At 33.8% G+C, this 19365-nt stretch overlaps 1 protein-coding gene and 1 long non-coding RNA gene across 2 annotated transcripts in view; one reads left to right on the forward strand and one right to left on the reverse strand.

The window, feature by feature from the left end:
• The first annotated feature begins 649 nt into the window (after window positions 1–649).
• LOC143228250 (uncharacterized) lies at window positions 650–4425 on the forward strand. Its single transcript, XR_013015284.1, has 2 exons — window positions 650–743; window positions 979–4425. It is a non-coding gene; the product is annotated as an uncharacterized LOC143228250 (long non-coding RNA).
• Window positions 4426–10808: 6383 nt separating this feature from the next.
• Window positions 10809–19365, reverse strand: part of LOC143230738 (nose resistant to fluoxetine protein 6-like) — a 37374-nt gene continuing 28817 nt past the window's right edge. Inside the window, exons 12-15 of the mRNA XM_076464822.1 lie at window positions 17487–17607; window positions 16436–16622; window positions 16168–16310; window positions 10809–14321 (exon numbers count right to left, since the gene is read on the reverse strand). Of these exons, the coding sequence (XP_076320937.1) occupies window positions 14082–14321; window positions 16168–16310; window positions 16436–16622; window positions 17487–17607 (691 nt within the window). The 3' untranslated portion in view covers window positions 10809–14081. The remainder of the gene's footprint in view (window positions 14322–16167; window positions 16311–16435; window positions 16623–17486; window positions 17608–19365) is intronic.

Genomic DNA, 19365 nt, shown 5'->3' on the forward strand with positions numbered 1-19365 from the left:
ACACTAAACAAAAATAGCCGGAATATAAAGACGAACTGAAAGCATGTATGATTTTCCGAAAACGTGATGCATGTATATTTTAAACCGTTGTGTTTATAGCAATACCAGTACTATATCACATAAACGTAGTATTTGTATCTTTTCAAAGAACTAAAGTCCTTCAGCTGTACTTGTATCATATTATTAGCTTTCTTAACTGTTGTACAAGAAGAGAGAAAAAAGTTTAGCTCAACTGAAAGTGTTATGACAAAATGTAAAGATGAAATCATCGTCGTGGAAGATCTTCACTGATCATGGCCGACTGACCTACATTGTACTTCATACATCCGTTTGCTAAAAATATCAGGGTCACCACAAGTCAGGCAATTTATTATTTGTCCCTCACTATACTGATATACTGATAGTATAGGGTAGAATGGCATATTAATCACTGTTCTGTCACGATTTAAATGAAACATTCAAATTAACGACTGTAATACCTACGTTCCGTGAATACACTATTGTCATGGGAACCATTCACCGTTCTTGGAAGACTGATCTAATGTCTTACTTGATACATCCGTTGGTTATATATGTCAGGGTTGATACAGTGAAGGAAATTCAGTTTTTCAGCCTCTTTAAATAGGTATTTGAAATACATTATATGCACGGTGACTCGTGTGAATGTGTCCCATTTTTATTTGTGGGAAAAAGAAATTGCTGATATTAAATGCAATATAAGTTCCTTTATTTCCAAACTTTAGGTGAGTAAAAGGCTCATTGCCCATATTTCATGTTTACTCTAACTAAATCGTAAAAATATGTTTATCAGACATGATTCATTTAAAGACTTCATTTTCAGGCGTATAAAAAAACACAGACTTTGTATTGAATCTTTATAAGTTGAGTTCATCTTTTTGTTTAAAAAATATTCTCACTCTTGAAAAGTACGAATCTGGCTTGAACGTTGAGTTAAAACATATTTTTATTACGTTTAAGAATCTCATGAGGTCTTTCAAGAGCAAGTCTAAGGAATTATAACGCTATAATCCAGTGTTCGATTCCGTGGTGGACACAGCATATAGCTCAATGTGGTTTCGACCCTAAGACAAACAAACACTCGAGGGTAGAGTTAATTATTAATCTTCCATTTTATATAGCATTAAGTACTAACGCAAGTGAACATGTTATGTTTAAAAATACTCCACGAAGATCGTAGTGTGAATTCTCAGCTTAGTCATACAGATTCCTACCATATTTAATGCTGTAAGTAGGCATAGCGTCGGTCCTTCGGCTTATGTTAGAATTTCCCTTTGTAAAGCTATAACTATCTTTTTTTTCCTCAACCAAATAGTCAAAACTCTGTTCAGATTTGGACGAAAGAGACAGAAGAAAGTTAGGGCTAAGCAGTATTTCAGCATATCGTATAGACACAAAAACAACATTGTTGTAATTCCAAAATTATGATAAACTCATGGAACAAAGAAAAATATACATTAGTCAAAATGTTTTTTTGTCGTGTATATTTTTATAGAACAGCAAATAAAATACACCTTTAGAAAAATTACATGAATATTGTGTAAATGCGTTGAAGATGAATTTCGTAGTTTTATGTTAACTTCATAAAAATTAGTATTGGTAATGTCCTACTGCTAGACTCCATACTTGCGTCGTCGCAACTTATTTTAGACGCCAGATTCCTCTAAAGTTACATTATTAGAAATGTTTTACAGATCTTCATTGGTCACAAAATGTTTTTAAAACTTCTGCTAATACTCAATTTATTGATGTTAAGTTGTTCAACAAACCTTGAAACTACGATAGTATTTGAAACTGGCAATTAGCGCCTTTGTGTTCCATAAGTATACATTCATTTTTTTTCTTCATTATTACTTTCTTTAATAGTATTGATTAGAAAGATTAATGTGTATATTATTTTATTTATTTTAATTTCTATTATTACGTTTTTATCATACAATATGTTATGCATTGTTACCTTAATTTATGGACTAGGCTGCTGAACCTCGTGAGATATTATTGGGTTTATGACCAAAAACGTTATCATCGACAATGACTTCTAATCTTTACATGTAACAACGTAATAAAAACTGCAAAAATATACATACTCTTCAAAAAAAGAAATGCAAATTGGATATTTTATTTATTTTAAAGAGAAATATATGTAATAACGTTACAAGCTCAGAGTATGTAATGTTACACGTGTTAAGGCACTGATTGTCAGACCAAAATGACAATAAAAGTTGTGCACTTTGAAAACGGAGGAAAACAACGGATTTTTCGCCAAAACGAATTCGTGTCCAATACATTTGTTTGAGAGATCTGCATGTTCTGCAAGTGCAACATGTGCAAAATCCCTATAAAAGTGACGGGTTCTCGGTTTCTATAGCTCAGTGTTAAGCCACCGACACGCAATACAGTTACGCCAAGACTGACAGAAGCACAACGCAACAACGCCATTGGTCGAATGGAAGCAAGCGAATCTCGATCAGATGTTGCCAGAGCTGTGAATGTCCACCCAAGCACCATCACAAGGCTATGGAATTGTCACCAACAACATGGATCAATTCGTGACCGTCCACGATTTGGCAGACCTCGTGTGACCACACCCGCACAAGATCGCTACATCCGGTTACGTCACCTTCGGGATAGGACCACGACTGCGACGTCTACTGCCTCAACCATACCAGGGCTGCGTAGGATTTCCGATCAGACCGTACGCAACCGTCGACGAGATTCTTAGGCTCTATGTGCAACCCATCATGGTGAACGTCAACGACGTTTTTCAACATGACAACACCCGTTCTCACACAGCCCGACTCACCACTGCCTTTTTGAGACACCACAACATCAACGTTCTTCCCTAGCCCTCCATATCACCAGATTTAAACCCCATCGAACATCTTTGGGACAAGTTGGACCGACGTCTGCGACGGCGACAACCTCAACCGCAGACTCTACCTCAGCTTGCAGCAGCTTTGCAGGCTGAGTGGACAGCCATTCCACAGGATGTGATTCGTCATCTCATCGCTTCCATGGGCAGGAGATGCCAAGCAGTTATTGATGCTCACGCGGGGCATACTCGTTATTGACGTTGAGTGACGTTAAATTTTAACTAGTGAGTGTGGTTTCGCCTTTGCAGACTTTGGATGTTCAGCAGTGAATGTGCAAAGTTTCACACATGTCATACAGAAATACCCGGAATAAACTTGTTAACAATTTGTCTCAAATTTTGCCTTTTGCGTTTCTTTTTTTGAAGAGTATATTTAATTAGTCGTACTTATTACCAGGCTTATTTTTAATTTAGCTATAAATAGCTTGCTCTGATTGTTTAATGCTAGCAGATATACCTGTACGATGCAAGGTGAGAGGTTTATGAAAGTTTTTATTCCTGAAAATGTGTCATTGGTAATATAAAGATTGAAAGTACGTAAGATTAAGTAAGTAACATGTGGCTTATAAAAATCTCACTCAATAAAAGTATGTTTATCTTAAAGGTATGTATAAACAATGCGGGAAAAAGATATCTCTCGAACGATTGATGGGATCTGAAAACAAATTGCACTCGTAGAATTAATGTTTTACCAGTTATGATATAAATAGTTTTTCTGTTTGTTTTCTAAGTAATTACTAAAAGAACACAGATTGTATGTATACCCCATGTAATAAAACAAGAAACTGAAGAAATCCCATCTGTAACTCTGATGGTCATCCCTACTGAGTGATCGATATTTAGCCAGCACTGAAATTAAATAAAATAAAAATAACTCCTTTTTGACTAATTCCAAATCATTTCTAGTTAATTACACTATATTTGACAGGTTAAAGTGTAAAGTCGTAGGAAAAATTAAAAAACAAACACACACACAAATTATCTTCTTTTCATTTGCAGCAAGATTTATGAGTCACGTTTTAATATACACTTTTGAACAGGGAGCAAGCTACGTACTTGAAGACTACTAATTAGGTAGAGACAATAAGCAACTTTATACATAAAAAAATCACAAAACCTGAACTGCTTAATTATAATGTAATCTTTCATAGTTCTATGTCTGTTTATTACGTCATCTTAAAACACACGTCAATTACTTAGACTTTCTAAGTAGCCAGGAATTAAGAAGTCAGTGACTAAGCAACCAGGGACTAAATAACTGGTAACTAAGCAGTCTGAGACTAACTGGATAGTAACTAACTAACCAGGGGCTAAGTGGACAGTAACTAAATGGCCAATGATTAAGTAGCAAGAGGTCAGTGACTAAGTAGCCAATGAATTATGCTAGTTCATCGTAAACGCTACAAAGACCTTGGGGAAAATTTCTGTCAACAGTTTATTACAGTGGCTAAAAGAGTTTCTCGGGACAATTTGTTACTCCAGTTTGCACTCTAGTTAATTCTTGGACAGGATTACATGTGTTAAACATATTTTGATGAAGGCCTTTAAATTCTTAGAAATTTATTTCACATCTGAAAAGAATAATAAGTCTGCAATTGTATTTTAATTAGTTAATATTTACCTATATTATTGTCTTATTTAGAGGAATATATTGAGAAAGACTTTGTTAAGAAATCTTTATGAAAGCTTGTAATACGAGTAAAAAAAGTAGTAAGATTATAAAACTTTGAAATTATTCATCTATTTCTAATAATTTCGTTTTTGTTGTTAATAATTTATTTGGCCAAGCCAATTTAATTGCATGTGTGTGATTTTTTTTCGTCGAGATTTGTCCTTAAACTATTTCAAATAATATCGATAGATGCCGCCCATTGAAGACTGTTGCATACCATAGAAACAGAAATGTTTACTTTTATCGTCACATTTAGTAAATTAAAATAAATATAACTCTCAGACGTTCTGTGATTATTTCCAATCGTCATTTCTTCACTTCAGTAGGGTATAACCATTAAAGATGTTATTACTAAAACTATAATATCGTCAGCTTTTAAAGCCACTGAACTTACTTTACCATAAACTATAATATACTCCTTGTGCTGTTTTGACACATATAACAAAAAATTCTTATCCCTAAAAAATATACATATGTCTTCTTAAATTTTACCGTTTCAAAAAAACTTTTAATTCAATACTGTGACCTTTGCGTGCGTGTGTGTGTGTGTATGTTTATAGCAAATATATGCAATTTGCCGATTAATAAGCGTTTATCACAATTATAGCTTACGAGGTTTATAGTATACTGACTGTAGCAAACCAACAATAATATTAAACTGTCTCTCCGCGTGACGCGATTCATAAAGTTTAAGGCAATGTTCTAGATAGTTCACTTGGCAACAAAACTGGCAAACACTAGTATTTTACATACACACATTGCACATTGTTTATTTTTCTGCTCGAGGAAATATAGAGAAGAGGCGAGACTTTTGCAATGCACATTCAACTATACTTTACATGCATTAAACTTAAACAAACATGGATATTAAAATAATTCTCTAACATTAAATCCATTACACCTCCCACCTTAGAGGATTATAAAAATGTCGTTAGACAATTTTAAGTAAGATATATATATATATACACACACACATTGAAAACAATACATTAAATATCATATAGTGCCAAAGAATTATACAATTTTAAGAATCATGACAGCATATAACAAAATCAATACAAATAACCTTATGGTTATAAAAATACATAGCACGTAAAAGTTCTTACACACAAACGTTATATTTTTGGCTTAACACAATCAATAATCACAGGATTGAGATATTCTTTGAAAGCTGGAATATGTTAAAAAGAAGTAATGGGAATTTTTATGGTTATTTTTCCGTAGAGTTGACAAGTTTCACAAATCCGAGAAGCATCTTGTCTAATTTTTGGCCAAAATAAATATTTTATAACTTATCACGTACCTCGTTGACACTTAAATGGCCTCCCATGGGAAGTTCATGGGCCGCTTTCAATATATCAGAACGATATGCTATTGAAACAACGATTTGATAAACTACAGCCCAGACTTCTGAAGCTGATACATCTGGTGGTCTCTATTTTCTCATGAGCATACCATTTTTGAAAAAGTAGCCATTTGAAACTTTCCTTCATCATTTGAGAGTGTGTATTGAAATAGTGAAGAGATCTGTGGATCCTTCTTTTGCTCGGCGATCAGTTTACTTCTAGCAAATGGAACTTCACCAGCTTAACCAGATCCCTCACGTCCATCATTATCACTCACAAAGGAGCTGTGAGATGGGCAATTATACACAAGGTTCATGTTACATAAAAACCGGGGTTTGATACCAGTCGGAGGCAGAGCACAAATAACTCATTGTGTAACTTTGTGCTTAATTCCAAATAAATGAAGCAAGGAAAACATAATCTATTTACTGTATGACATATTTTATTTATATATATATATTTCTCTTTTAACTGAGTTTTCAGTTTTAATTGATACTTTTTATTAAAACTTAAGATAATATCTAACGTTTTTGTTTACACATTTTATAAATTATGCTTTGTTTCAATAACTTGCTTCATCTTTAGTACTTCAATAATGTCACTGTTTTCAGAGAAATTAATTGTATTTTTCTTTACTGTTAATTAAATGTTCCGTTCCACGACCACTCTCACATTTTTTATTTTTCACTTTTGTTTTACAGCAAAGCCACTTTGGGCTATCTACGGAGTCTACTACGAGAAATCGAAGTCCGGAGTTTAGCGTTGTAATTCAGTATACTTACCGAAACACATACTTTTCGGTTATCGAAAGCAAACAACAAATGGTTATGTAAATCCAATAACACTCAAGTCATTTTGTTTTTTTTACTTAGAGTAAATTAATAAAAAAAAATAATTGGTTTAAACAAGTAGACACAGGCTCGGGTTGTAACGGACTAACTGTGATATTTAAAATTGAATAAGCACATACAGTTGTTTACAGCTAGTGTATCAGATATATTACATCAGTTATAATCGTGTAAACTTTCGCACGCTTAATTTTTTCTAAGATATAATTTGCACTTTTGTGTTTTATGAGCCTGGAAACTAGTTGTCCTTCATATTATCCTTCTTTAATGTAATTGTAATCATACGTTTGTTTCCGTCTCAATTTAGGCTAATTGCGTTAAAAAGTTATTGTAAAGGACAGCGTTTCAGTATAAATAGGTTACGCTAAACAAACCTGAAGACTGTTTTGTGTAATGCACAGAAATGAGCCACTTTTGAAACTCGACATTGTTCACCTTAAATGGTTAATCCTGAGCATAATTATAATAATATACTTATTTCCACCACTATCTAAATTCAGACCAATTACGAATGGAATGTTTTGTCGAGGATAATGTTTTAATTTTAATCTTCAGGATAAATAGGGTATACTGGAGCTGAAGGTCATATAACGTACAAAAACGAACTGCATCCAAAACTCACTTGTTCAGCCAACACTTTCTGGTTTTCACCCTTTTTGGCAATGATATAAATCTACCACTATATCTTAATGACTTAAACATGCCCTCAAAATGTTCTCCTTCTTAAAACTGTATAAACTAAAGGTTTTTTCTTTGTCTAGTTTTAATTATTGTAAATAAAACATTTGTTCTAATCAAGTTAAACAAATTGAGAACATGGACACGTTCGACGTTACAATCGTTATCACTATTTCGGTCTTATAAATCTGGAAGGGGCAGATACTTTTGACCTTCAACAAACACTTACATGACGAAAGTGTTGTCTTATCTTACTTTGATACTTTTCAGTGATTTATAGCTCAGATCTCCACTTAACTTTTTAGATTCTACTTAAATCACGCTTGCAACTACTTAAACCAGTCTTTACGTTAGTTCTGGATACAATATCTTCGAAAACAATATTTTTCTTTTAAATTCAGAACATATTTAAGGTTTTATTGTTTACCAAAATTAGGATTTCTTCTAGATATTTATATGAAGATAATATGAGTTAACTAAAAAGACTGTTTTGAAACTGTTTTTATAATCTAGCATGGGCTAGCGGTTAGCGTTCCAAATTATAATTCCGAGACCTCCTCGCTTATTCTGGCTCTGCATGGCCAGATGGTTAAGGCACTCGACTCGTAATCCGAGGGTCGTGGGTTCGAATCACCTTCACACCAAACATGCTCGCCCTTTTAGCCGTGGGGGCGTTATAATGTGACGGACAATCCCACTATTCGTTGGTAAAAGAGTAGCCTAAGAGCTGGCGGTGGATAGTGATGACTAGCTGCCTTCCCTCTAGTCTTACACTACAAAATTAGGGACGGCTAGCGCAGGTAGCCCTAGTGTAGCTTTCTGCGAAATTCAAAACAAACCAATGGGTTCGAGTTCTCGTGCTACAAATAAATTTATATATATACATATATAAATTCCGTTCCATAATTTGTTAGCTCATTACAACAGTGACGATCACGTTCCACTATTCAATTAAGGTAGTCTAAGAGCTGACGACGGGTGCTATTGACCACTGAACATTCTTCAGTTTATAACTGGAAAATTAGGAAAGACTGCACAAATAGTCCTTGAATTAGTTTGCAACCATATGCAAAACAAAATAACTTTCATAAATATATTTTTATTAAAGATTATAGTGACAAGAAGTACCAACAAATTAGGTCACATAGTTGAAATGCCACTTCGAACAGATGGTGAAACCCATCATAGATTTGAGTTCAGGTCGGACACGCATGGTGCTGAAACTTGTGTTAACTTTACTGAGTAAGCTTTGGTGAGTTACTCACGTGTTATTTTTCATATATATATATATATATTAACAGAAAACTTCTTATTATACAGGAAAACAACTGTATAAACATAAAACTTCAAGAAGAATATTAATAAGTCTGACTCAAAATTCGTAATGCAGTTGAAACACCAGTGTTTCGAGTTTTTTTACGCAAAACTCAATACTAATATGTCGTGCCATAAAGAGATTTCAGAGTGCCTAGTGGTAAACACATGATTGCAGATGTGAATGTTTCGAGTTTGAGACGTAATGAAACCAATCATGTTTTGCACATTAAGCAGTGGGCGTGTTATAGGAGTGGCAATCAATTCTTTGGTTTAGAGGTCACTTCAGGTGGCAGTTGCTGATGGCTGGTATACGTTTCAAAATTAAGATACATATGGTTTTGTTCAAAGGAACAAATAAAGACAGTGTTCAATAAAGAGATGAATCGTGTAAGTATACAAATAGTTTATATTAGCAACAACGGCAAATGACTTTTTTCGTTTTTGAATACTTAACATAATTCCATATACAGTTCACATAATCACGGCTGGTTTTATGTATTCTCAATTTTAAGATTCTAATGAATTGTTTATCATCTCCATAATACAGTTCTCAGGTTGTGTTTGTGGCTGTTTTAATTGGCTGGTTCAACATTGTAAATAGCTATTGTATCGCCATGTCTGTTTGTTTGAAGTTAGGCACAAAGTTACACAGTGGACTATATGTGCTCTACTCACAACAGGTATCAAAACCCGATCTCTAGTATTTTAAGCCCGGACATTTGGTGTGGCGCTGGGGGTATGTCGTCATGACTGGAAGTTTGCAAAACGAACAGATTAATTGTCTTTACTGAAATGTCTAGATTGAATACAAACAAGTAAGACAAATAAGGGTTAAGTTATAAATTAATTACCGTTTACAAGCAAGAAAAATGAATGTTGAGTTATATATCAGTTAACGTTTCCAATAAAAGTATAGTCTGGCAAGACTACGTGGTGAGAGCACTAGACTCATAATGTGAGGGCCGCGGGTTCAAATTCCCGTCGCACAAAACATGCTTGTCCTTTCAGACGTAGGGGCGTTACAAAGTGATTGTCGATCCTATTATTCGTTGGTAAAAGAGTAGCCCAAAAGTTGGCGGTGATGACTAGCTGCCTTCCTTTCTAGTCTTACATTGCTAAATTAGGGACGGCTGGCGCAAATAGCCCTTGTGTAGCTTTGCGCAAAATTAAAAAAACAAAGAAACAATAAAAGTACGAACTGAGTTGTATTTGAATTACCGTTTATAATGCATGGTCGCAATTTTTTATTTTACAGGTAGTGTTTCTAGTCCTTTTATATGAGATGGCTCCAAAAAACAGTGGGTTATTTATGATGCTTCTCCCGTGAGTACAGAAACCAATTTTTTGTAGTGCGTGTTTTCAGATTTGGTTGTAAGTACCAAACTCAAACTTGAAGGAGTTTAAAAAAGTTTAATTTGTAAAGACATTGCACTTTTTTAACACAATGTTTTTAATTTTTATCATAAACTTTACCAAAGCATTGTGCTGAATAGTTGAGCGATGAACTCCCTTGAGCTCAATTAACTTGAATTTCTTTTTCGTCCATTTTGCATTGGCCTTTTCCATTTTCTTACAATTTTGTAATGTGTAAAATGAGATTAGAACCATTCCAAAGAAGTGACATTTTACTGTTCTGCAGTATGGTGTTATATATTAGATAAACATAAGAAAACTACGTTTACGATACTTTCTATTGGTCCATACACTCATGACGAATATGAGACTATGATATGAAATGTTGTCGTGACAGCACCTCCTTTTGGTAACCTGATCGTCTATTGACGACCTATAGACAACTTTCAATGATGAAAAAAGAACTGAAGTAGATACCTTGTCTCATACATTTATTTTAAATAAGTATTTTAGTAATTTACAAGCAATAGTCTCGTTTACTGTAGTATATGATGATGAAGTTTTAAAATCAAAATTATTGGAAATAAGAAACTCAATCAGTACTTCAAAATTAGAGATGGCTGTTTCTGGGCCTCGAGAGCTCTGACATGGCCGTTTATGATCTTGGACAGTGTCTCGCTGGAGCAAAAAATTACAGAAATACATTAAATGTTTTATTGCTTTATTTATTTCTTAAATTTTACATTACAAAAAATATTCAGTATATAATATTACAGGATATATCATATATAATAACACAAAGATTATAGCACATGTCACAATATATAACAGCACAATAGCATATAGTTTATCACTAGCTGAGCCAGTTGATATTTCATTTCACAGTGTTAATTTAGAATATAATAGTGTGTCCTACACCAAACAGAAATTCTTCCATTGTTTTCTGTCCAGAATTATAATTCTGACAAAGTGTGTGAAGTCAGTTTTAAGTGGACGCCAATTTTATGCAACAAAGTGCCGAATGTTTCGCAACAATGTGTAATTTCTCATCTTGAAAAATACAAGCTATAATTACCAAATTACCTACGTAATTAGATTCTCAATTGGAAGCAAACACTCTTTTGAAGTAACTTTCCCGATATAATTAAATTCTCACTTTGAAACAACCAAACTTTCAAGATGTCTTCAAAAAAGTAGTAAAAACTAAATAAATATTTAGACTGTGTAAAAATATATTTGGGTGAAACATTGTCTGTATCCCGGCCGTTTAACCCACGTGTTGAAAATATCAATTACCAAACAACACAGAAAACATGATGACTTTCCAAATATATTTCCACTATTTTTTCTTAATTTGATAATTTAACACAAGTAAATTAATTAAAAATCTAAAATAATAATGTTTTATCATGAATATTTCAATTTCCTCTCCAATTTGCTCCTTCATAAAATGTCTTAAAACAAAAATTTGCAGTGTTACACAAACAACAAGAAAGACAGAATTTGTCAAGGTGCAGAAGCCATTCTTCACAAATTGGTCTGCACATCGACGCGAGTGAACTTCGTATTAGAAACATTCCTGTTGGTATGATTTGAATAAATCTTATATACACTAACACAGATGATGCATTCTTTTACATACGGAGAATCGGACTGTGAAGGATGGAAAAGTGGAGGGCACAATGTGTTATTTATAGGAATTAATGAAACATAGTGGTTCTAATATATTAACACAGAAATTGATATGTAAGTAATAAGGAGCACGCGGACGTAATAACATGACTGTTTGTTTTTAAATTTCGCACAAAGCTACATGAGGGCTATCTGCGATAGCCGTCCCTAATTTAACAATGTGAGACTAGAGGGAAGACAGCTGGTCATCACCACCCACCGCCAACTCTTGAACTACTATGTTATCAACGGATGATGGGACTGACCGTTACATTATGGCGCCCTTATGGCTGAAAGGGCGAGCATGTTTGGTGGAAGGGGATTTGAACCCTCGAAATACGACTCGAGGACCTTAACCACAAGGCCATACAGTTAGTTAGGCAACTCTTCTTAAATCCATGATTTATATTGGCTTTGACCAATTGTGGGCACGAAAGCAGACTTTGCCAATCCAAGAACTAAAGCAAACCAACAGTAGAGGATAAATAGATATTGTACTGGCTGATAAACAGACAGAACAACCAAGTACCTTTTAGCTATTCCTTTCACAGTACGACACTTTACCAACTACTCTTAAAACTTGTAATACATCATACTGCAAAACTGACAAATAATTTACTATAATTAATTCTAACAGAAATATCTCTAATATCAATAAATGTTGTAATTTGTCATCAAGCACAAAGCTAAACAAAGGGCTATCTGTGTTGTGCCTGCCACAGGTATCGAAACCCATTTTCTAGCAGTATAAGTTCGTGAACACACCTCTGTGTCACTGTGTAACAAAATATAATCTGCACAAATCGGTTCAACGTTTAATCGTTTCAGTTATTGGTTTTACGAAACGACTACCGTAGGACATATAAGCATATGGTAAGAGTCACGAGTCAATTTCTTTGCACAAAATGGCCCAAAATTAACAACTACCGCCGAAATACAAAAGATATAAGTGTTAGGTAACTAACTAGCTTTACATTGTTGTTTTAATCCATCTTTACATAGGTAACAGTCTATTTTTAGATGTTTGTATAATAGAAATAATTATAATATAATTACAAGCTAGTTAGATGTTATAGTTATGTCTGATGTACGTAGCTAAGTCTTCAAAGGTAATTTTAGATATTTTTTGGGGTTACTGCTTACTTTACCCGAACACAAAAGTGATTATAGAAATTACTATGGCCAATTTGGGTATATCCCAAATTGTTTGGCTCATATCCCAGTCGAAAATTTAAAAAAAACAAAACAGGTTTAACAATCGCCCAGGTTTTGTATATTTTTTTATATAAACGAAGACGACATTTCTAGCTAGTGCTCTTCGTCAGATCGTGTGTCATGAAAATATAAGTAGACAACAATTAAATTTATATTATATAAAAGAAGCAGAACTTTATACATCGGACAGGCTGTCGGCTATCGAACACGAGAACATCTAAATCATATTAAGTTGGGGAATCAAGATACGCCTATATACAAACATTTCACTATCAACAACCAAACAGTTTATGATCTTTCGATTCTAGGACTTATTAGTGCTTCAAAATACATTAAAAAAAAAGAATGGCTGGGACTCCAGTCATGTGATTTATATGAACGCTTTTCTTAGCGGTAGATTTCGATCTTCTATTTTTGTTTAAGTTTTAATGGCTGTCTACTTATCCTTCCACGAGTTGTAATTGTAATGTAATAGATATCACAGATGTAATTTTGCTTGAATTTACAAGTTCATCATTCCAAACACTACGCACGCAAGTTCCTTGAATTATGCGCATGCACCTTTGTTTTAAATTGTACGACCCGAACGCTACCTTGAAACGTCATCATTTTTAAATAAAAATATATAAAAAAAACGTGACGACTCTTTAACCTGTTATTTTATTTTGATATTTTCGTCACCTATGCGGTTTTATCTATATTTTTTTACATCTGAATCTAAACAGTATTGTTAACTTTGGTATATAAACGTATGAAAAGTGTCATTGTTCAAAAATGCCTTCTATAATTGCCCTGAAAAACAAAACAACAACAAAACTAAGTTTCAGTTTCTTTTGTCATATAATTTAACCATTAGTTTGTAATGAAGATCGTAGTATTTGAGAATACAGAAAATGTTTTCAGCAGCTAACTCGAATTCTATGGTAAGTTTTTACTAGGGTGCTTGGATATTTTAAATTAACATTTATTGAAAATGTAAGTTAGAACATCAGACACTTGGTTATTCTTCCTTAAACAGCACTTAAACTAATTTTTTTTCGTTTTTATTTACATGTTTATCTATAAACACTTTTCTTTAATCTATGAATTCATCATAATCTCGAAATTACGACAATGTTTTCCATTGTGTCTGAAGAACACTTTGAAGTACCACTTGGTATTGCATGGCCATTACTTTCTTCTTTTTGTTTCACAGAGTTTTGTATAGATTTTTGATTCTTTGGTTGTGGAAGAAGAAATCGTTCCAGCTTGGTAAAGGGAACTTCAAATACCAGGTGAAGAAACGACGCCACGTTCATTGACAACACAAGATACGTGAGAAATCTGCAGACCTGGAGAAAAAATAAATACACCAATAAGAGTTTGTTCGACTGTATATTTTCAACACAATTACTGACCACCCACCTAAAGGGAGGCTAAAGAAACGGGTTAGCATAACACATAAATTCCATTGTGTAAACAACAAACAAAAATAAATAACTAGATTTGATTCTATATAACCCTGATTGAAGAGGAAAATTAACAAAACATTCTTATAGAAAAAAACTTATAAAATTTTGGAAGTTGGTAAAATTTCTTTGATATAAATGTACATCAGGCAGGTGATAATGCTGCCTATGTGGAACCCTGTCGGATTGTTCATCGCAGTGGTATTTTGAATATCTTCTCAATCGGTCACCATAACTTTACTATACAGCGTTCCTTATTATAGCAATATCTATGTAATGACTGAGTCACAAGTTCTACGAATGCCTGCAAATATCATAGCATACATTTGTTCTTTTTTTGCTTGTTTTATATTACATGATAACTCTAGAACCAAAACAATGGCAACAAACAATTTCACTGGGGTAACTTTGTTTAAAGCGGGGTATTCGCTTTTATAAGTATTATTAATAACTAGTAGCATTTGTTTGTTTTTGAATTTCGCACAAAGCTACTCGTAGGCTATCTGCGCTAGCCGTCCCTAATTTAGCAGTGTAAGACTAGAAGAAAGGCAGCTAGTCATCACCACCCACTGCCAACTCTTGGGCTACTCTTTTATCAACGAATGGTGGGATTGACCGTTACATTATAACGCCCCCACGGCTAAAAGAGCGAGCATGTTTGGCGCGACGGGGATGCGAAATAGCGCCCCTCAGATTACGAGTCGCACGCTTTAACACGCTTGCCCATGCCGAGCCACTAGTAGTAATTAAAAAAGGCATAATTCTAGTATGAACGATGTTATCATTGCCCCTTGAAGTGAGTTTTATTCATATTTGGTGTGCATTTGAAAAGTTTAAGTACAGGGTGAAATAGGAATTACTAGGTAATGAGGTATAAACTAATTATTACAGGGCCCGACATGGCCAGGTGGGTTAAGGCGTTCGACTTGTAATCCGAGAATCGTTGGTTCGAATCCCCTTCACACCAAATATGCTCGCCCTTTCAGCTTTGTGGGCGTTATAATGTGGCGGTCAATCCCACTATTCGTTGGTAAAAAAGTAGCCCAAGAATTGGGGGTGAGTGGTGAGGACTAGCTGCCTTCCCTCTAGTCTTACACTGCTAAATTAGGGATGGTTAGCGCAGATAGCCCTCGTGTAGCTTTTCGCAAAAATTGAAACCAAACCAAATTATTACAGTTGGAACCTCATTGTGTTTAGAAACTGGTCATAGATGCAACTTTCCTGTATTTATTGTAACACTGCATTAAAAATAAAAACAAGTAAAAACCTTTCCTAAAGGAAGTAATGTAGGGATGGCTAATTTCAATCCTTGAAAAGGAATGCAAACAAGATGGTAGGGGTAGGAATTTGGACCATCTCTACATAATATTAAATGTCATCCCTACCATCTTGTTTACATTCCTTTTGCAAGGATTGATATTAACCATTCCTACATTTATTTCCTTTTAGGAAAAGTTTTCTTTATTTTATATCAGTACACGGGAAAACTTTAACAAGATAAACACAGCTTATACTCAAACGTTTTATTATTAAAACAGTTACAAGTATTTAACAGAGACGCTAATTTTACTAAGTGACATCTGTTAATTAAAAACATTTTGAAGTTCTGTGGTGATAAGAAGAAAAATGTTCCAAGTGGTGCGTTTACCAACTTGATATAAAAAACTCCTTTAATAAACAATGTGACGCATTCACATGAGTCACCGTATATAGAGTGTAAGCCAATTACCTGTTCAAAATGGCTGAAGAACTGATTCTCCCTCACTGTACCAACCCTGATATATATAATCAACGGATGTATCAGGTAAGTCATGTAGGTCAGCCGTCCAAGAACGATAAATGGTTTCCATGACAACAGTGCATTTACAGGACCTAGTAATCACAGTCATGAATAAAAGTAGCATTCAATTTGAATCGATACATTGACATTTGTTAATGATACATGATAAATATCTCGACTTTTTTGTAATTTCATATCGTACTTTTAGTAAACTTACCTCCATATCCATAAACACAAGCACACGTGATCCAAGCTAACCCTAAAGTAAACCCAGTTCTGTGGATTGAAGCATATATGATTCCAACTACAGCATTTGGTGTGATTCCATTATGCCAGTCATAAGCTCCAAAAACTACAGCTGAACAAGAGACAGTAGTTACGATCCAGCCAATGGCCACAACAATCTGAAATAAAACAAAAGTTCTCTAGCGTATCGTTAGTATCTGGTATATTAATACTTAGGCTACCCATACTGGGATTAAACAACAAATATAATACACGAAGTTACTTCACACATCAGTACTGTGTGCCACATTAACGATCCATAACCACTTACTGGGATCAAACAACAAATGTAACACAGGAACAATGATATATATTATATTTTATGAGTGAAAAAAATTTACTAAAGCAAGATAATTTCGCTTTCACTCTTTGCCGTGTCATTAATTGTTCTTAATTATTATTTTGCTAGCTTTAGGGAGTTTTGAAAATCACGATGATGAGCAGGTAGTTTAATGACCAAAAGTTTATTATAAATTAAAAACTATATGATTAATTAGTCAGCGCTTTTGTTCGTCGGTTTGTCTATTACTTCAGTGTTATCAGTACTGAGTTTGTATCTCATCGAAGTGCTATAGACACAAAAAAGTATACTGTGATACGTGAAAATTAACAAGTGATTATTTATCGTTGTTTGTGAAGTTAGGCATATTGTTAAATTAATTAAACCGTTAAAGGTTGAAAAACTGTTAGCTGAAGAAACACAAAGCCCTTTGTTATTGTTAACTGGACTGAACTTTGAGTTATTTTATATCCAACAATCCAAAAGTAAAAACAACAACAACATAAAGTATCACAAACAGCTGCAACACTATTATATGTTTAATAAGAGCGTTTAATAAGGGCTTCAGCTCAACTGATGACATATTAATACTACAATTACACTTTCATTCTGGTTTAAAAACAACAACAAAAAACATAATTTTACAACATCACAAATATTTTCTGTCTTGTTGTATCCCGGATCTATGTGTCTATGTACTTACTGGTCTCAACCTAATGTTTCTGCGCTTCAGCAAAAGGTAGCCTGTGGCCATTCCGATGCAGTACGGACCAAGGTGAGTGTAGGGTCGAATATGAATGTAACCTCCTGTTTCTATGTTGGTTCTGAAACGCAGTATCATAATAACGTCTGTTAAAAACAATTGTATGTGTTTGAAAACTGTGACTAAAAGACTGAATTAATATTTTTATTATCTTACTGTTGATAAAGCTACAAAAAGAGAAAGTTTATAAGGGTTTCGATACAATTAAAAAGCAGTCTTTAAAGGCGAAAACAAAATTTTTGTCTTAAGATTTGTTAAATAAATCTTTTCACGATTGGGATTTGGCGATATTTCAACTGGTGGATAATATTTGTATCAAGCTGTATTCTATTTGGGTGTTAGCAGAAATAAAGAGCAAAGGTTGCTGTGGGAATTGCTTACAGATCACTAGATGATACTGATGAAATTAAAGATAACTTTTACAATGAAATTAAGTTTTCAGTTGTTAATGAGGCCATAATTGTGGGTGATTTTAATTTCAGCATTTAAATTGTAAAATGTTAAACCATAAGAGAAAAAAGTTTTTTTGGAAACTGTTTAAGATGGTTTTCTCCACCAACTGACCAAGGAACTTACTATAAATAACTATATTCTAGATTTATTGTTAAGTTCTAACACAGAAATGGTTGAAAGGGTGGAAGCTGGAGAAACATCCTGACGCAAATCACCATTGCTATGTTAGATACGATGTTTTCTGCAAATAGAGATGAGGAATAATAATATTTTGGTTAGATATTTTAGAGAACCAATCTTTGAAAGTATATGTCAAGAATTATCTGTTGTGAATTAAGCAGTTGGGTTCTTTGAAGACGATAATCAAACGAGGAGAAGTTTAGATAACTTTTAAAGTAATAAACGTAAACATATTTCTTATAGAAAGAAAAGGGTGGTTGCAAGCAGAAAACCAGGTTTGCTCACATAGGGTAAGGAGATAAAATTAAAGAAAATTATCACAGACTTAAGAACTTTAATTGACTGGTATGTCAGGAGATTTAAAATATTGTATAATATCAAAAAGTTGGTGAAACTGGAAATTAGGATATCAAACAGAATGTATGAGAAAAGGATGGCTGGAAATTAACTGTAAGGATTTATTTAAATACATTGAGGGTAAACAAAATATTAGTTTGGCGATAGGATCCCTTAGAGATGATAAATGAACACTCGTACCTGATGGTTATTAGATAGATGGGCTATTATTTTTTTCTTTTTATTCATGTTTTTATTTACGAATATTTAAGCAGTATTCCATTTCTTGAACAGTTGACAGATGGAAACAACATCAAACAAGATTACTGCATTAATTCTAAGCAGGTTAAGAGAACATTAGGAAGCTGAAGGAACGATAAGTTTCTGTACCAGATAATGTTTAGCTAAGAGTTTTTGAAGGAGGTTAAAGATTAGATACGTGAACCACTTACTACTATTTTTTGTAGTAAAAAATAGGAGTCATCTGGATAGGTGCCAGAGGGTTTGAAGTTGGTTAATGTAACTCCTCTTTACCAGGTAGGAAATACAAGTTCTCCTAGTAATTATAGGCCTAATGGTCTTACATCAGTTGCAGAAAAAGTTTTGGAAAGTCTGTTAAAAGATGCTATGCAAACTCATTTAACAAATTAAGAATTGTATTGGATAGTCAACATTTTTTCACTGTGGAAACATCTTGCGTTGCATTCTTTGAAAAGGCTAATATTTATGTGAATGATGGTAAGGGTTTAGATTAGATTAGATTTATCTAGGTTTGTAAAAAGTATTTGAAAAGGTGCCATATAAAAAGCTTGAAAATATTATAACTGTAGGTGTGTGAGAGAAGTTAGCT

Source organism: Tachypleus tridentatus, chromosome 10 (genome assembly GCF_004210375.1).
Source record: "Tachypleus tridentatus isolate NWPU-2018 chromosome 10, ASM421037v1, whole genome shotgun sequence".
NCBI lineage: Eukaryota > Metazoa > Arthropoda > Merostomata > Xiphosura > Limulidae > Tachypleus > Tachypleus tridentatus.